At 48.5% G+C, this 1,721-nt stretch overlaps 1 protein-coding gene across 1 annotated transcript in view; it reads right to left on the bottom strand.

Moving 5' to 3' along the window:
* Positions 1–308: 308 nt before the first annotated feature.
* EAH_00063410 (hypothetical protein, conserved) overlaps positions 309–1,721 on the bottom strand; it is a gene marked incomplete at both ends in the record, with an annotated part of 2,998 nt that continues 1,585 nt past the window's right edge. The window contains 4 exons of the mRNA XM_013393128.1: positions 309–359; positions 460–529; positions 912–1,021; positions 1,395–1,511. Coding sequence (XP_013248582.1) covers positions 309–359; positions 460–529; positions 912–1,021; positions 1,395–1,511 — 348 coding nt within the window. The remainder of the gene's footprint in view (positions 360–459; positions 530–911; positions 1,022–1,394; positions 1,512–1,721) is intronic.

Raw genomic sequence — 1,721 nt, forward strand, 5'->3', positions numbered from 1 at the left:
ACGCATAAAGATAAAGACATGCAAAGACATGCAAGGACACAAACAAATGCCTGCAAAGAAAACAGTTAATAGAAAAACAAAAGAAAATAAATAAACGAACAAAATACACAAAGACACACAAAGACACCCAAATACATAAAGACACAAAAACACCCTAACAAGCAAATGCAGACAGACAAGCAAAAACAAGCAAACAAACAAACAAACAAAACCAAAACAAACAGACAAACAAACAAACAAACAAAACAAACAAACAAACAAACAAATAAATGCATAAAGAAATGCGAAGGCAGCAAAAGACCTGCCTATCAAACAAAACGCGCAAACAACCAAAGCAAAGACAGAGACAGACAGAGACACTGAAGTAAAAAGAAGAAGCACAGATTGATGGAGACAAATAAACATTTACAAGAAATAAAACAAAAACAAAAAAATAAACAAAAAAATAAACACCCTCACTTTTGTCTTATACTCTACGTCTTCTCCAGCTGTATGAAATGCGTATAGCACAAAGTCAACAACCGGAAACCTGCGCACAACAGATAGCTAGCTAGCCACTTAGCTAGCTAGCTAGCCACGCGGGTAGCTAGCTAGCCACTCAGACAGCTGCCTTGCGACTCAGCTAGCTAGCCAGACGCATCGTTAGCTAGCTGGCGCTACGGGGGGGGGAAGCAGGAGTAGACCGGCAGCCAAATAACAGCTAGCTGGAACCATCCTTGTGTACAGCAGCTACCTGTGCGCGTAGCTAGCTGAGAGTGTAGCTAGCAGCCCTTGTAGCTAGCTGCGTGTGTAGCTAGCTGTGCTGCACTTGCAGCTAGCTGAACTTGTAGCTAGTTGCACTTGTAGCTAGCTGCACTTGTAGCTAGCTGCACGTGTAGCTAGCTGCACGTGTAGCTAGCTGGTGATATAACCTGTCAATGAGGTCTGCCCTCGCCTCTTCATCGTTGGCCAACTGCCCCACAACTCCCATCAACGCAGACAGCAGAGCCCGCCGATCCGGAAGATCTGAGGCGTAGTTGTGCTGCAGTAGCAGCAGCAGCAGCAGCAGCAGCAGCAGGAGAGTGAAGAGCAGCAGCAGCAGCAGCAAGCAGAAGCAGCAAGAGAATTAACGGTAGCAGCAGCAGCGAGCGAGTGAACAGCAGCAGCAGCGGCCGCAGCAGCAGGCCGATGAACAGCAGCAGCTACAGCAATACACCGGCAGCAGCAGCAACATCACAGACAGCGGCAAAGGGAGCAAAGCAGCGGCAGCAGCAACAGCAGCAGCATCAACGGCTGCAGCAACAACAACAGCAGCAACAAGAGGAGTCTGCTGACTCCACGCGAAAGAAGCCCGCCAGAGCAAAACAGCGAAGGGTTTAGGGTTTAGGGTTTAGGGTTTGGGGTTTAGGGTTTACCATGAGGAGATCTACAATAGGGTAAAGACCTCCAGCAGCGAGAAACTTTTGTCTGTGGGCCGCCAGCTTTGTTAGATTTAGCAGCAGCAGCAACGCAGCCAATACTACGTTTGCTTCCTGCAGCAAAGCAGCAGCAAACAGCAGCAAAGCAGCATCAAAGCAGCAGCAAACCAACAGCAAAGCAGCAGCAAACCAGCAGCAAAGCAGCAGCAAGCAGCAACAAAGCAGCAACAAGGAGCAGCACAGCAGCAACAAGGAGCAGCAAAGCAGCAACAAGGAGCAGCAAAGCAGCAGCGCAGCAGCAACAAGGAGCAGCAAAGCAGCAGC

The sequence above is a fragment of the Eimeria acervulina genome, genomic scaffold (genome assembly GCF_000499425.1).
Source record: "Eimeria acervulina Houghton genomic scaffold, Eah_scaff1826, whole genome shotgun sequence".
Taxonomy (NCBI): Eukaryota; Apicomplexa; class Conoidasida; order Eucoccidiorida; family Eimeriidae; genus Eimeria; species Eimeria acervulina.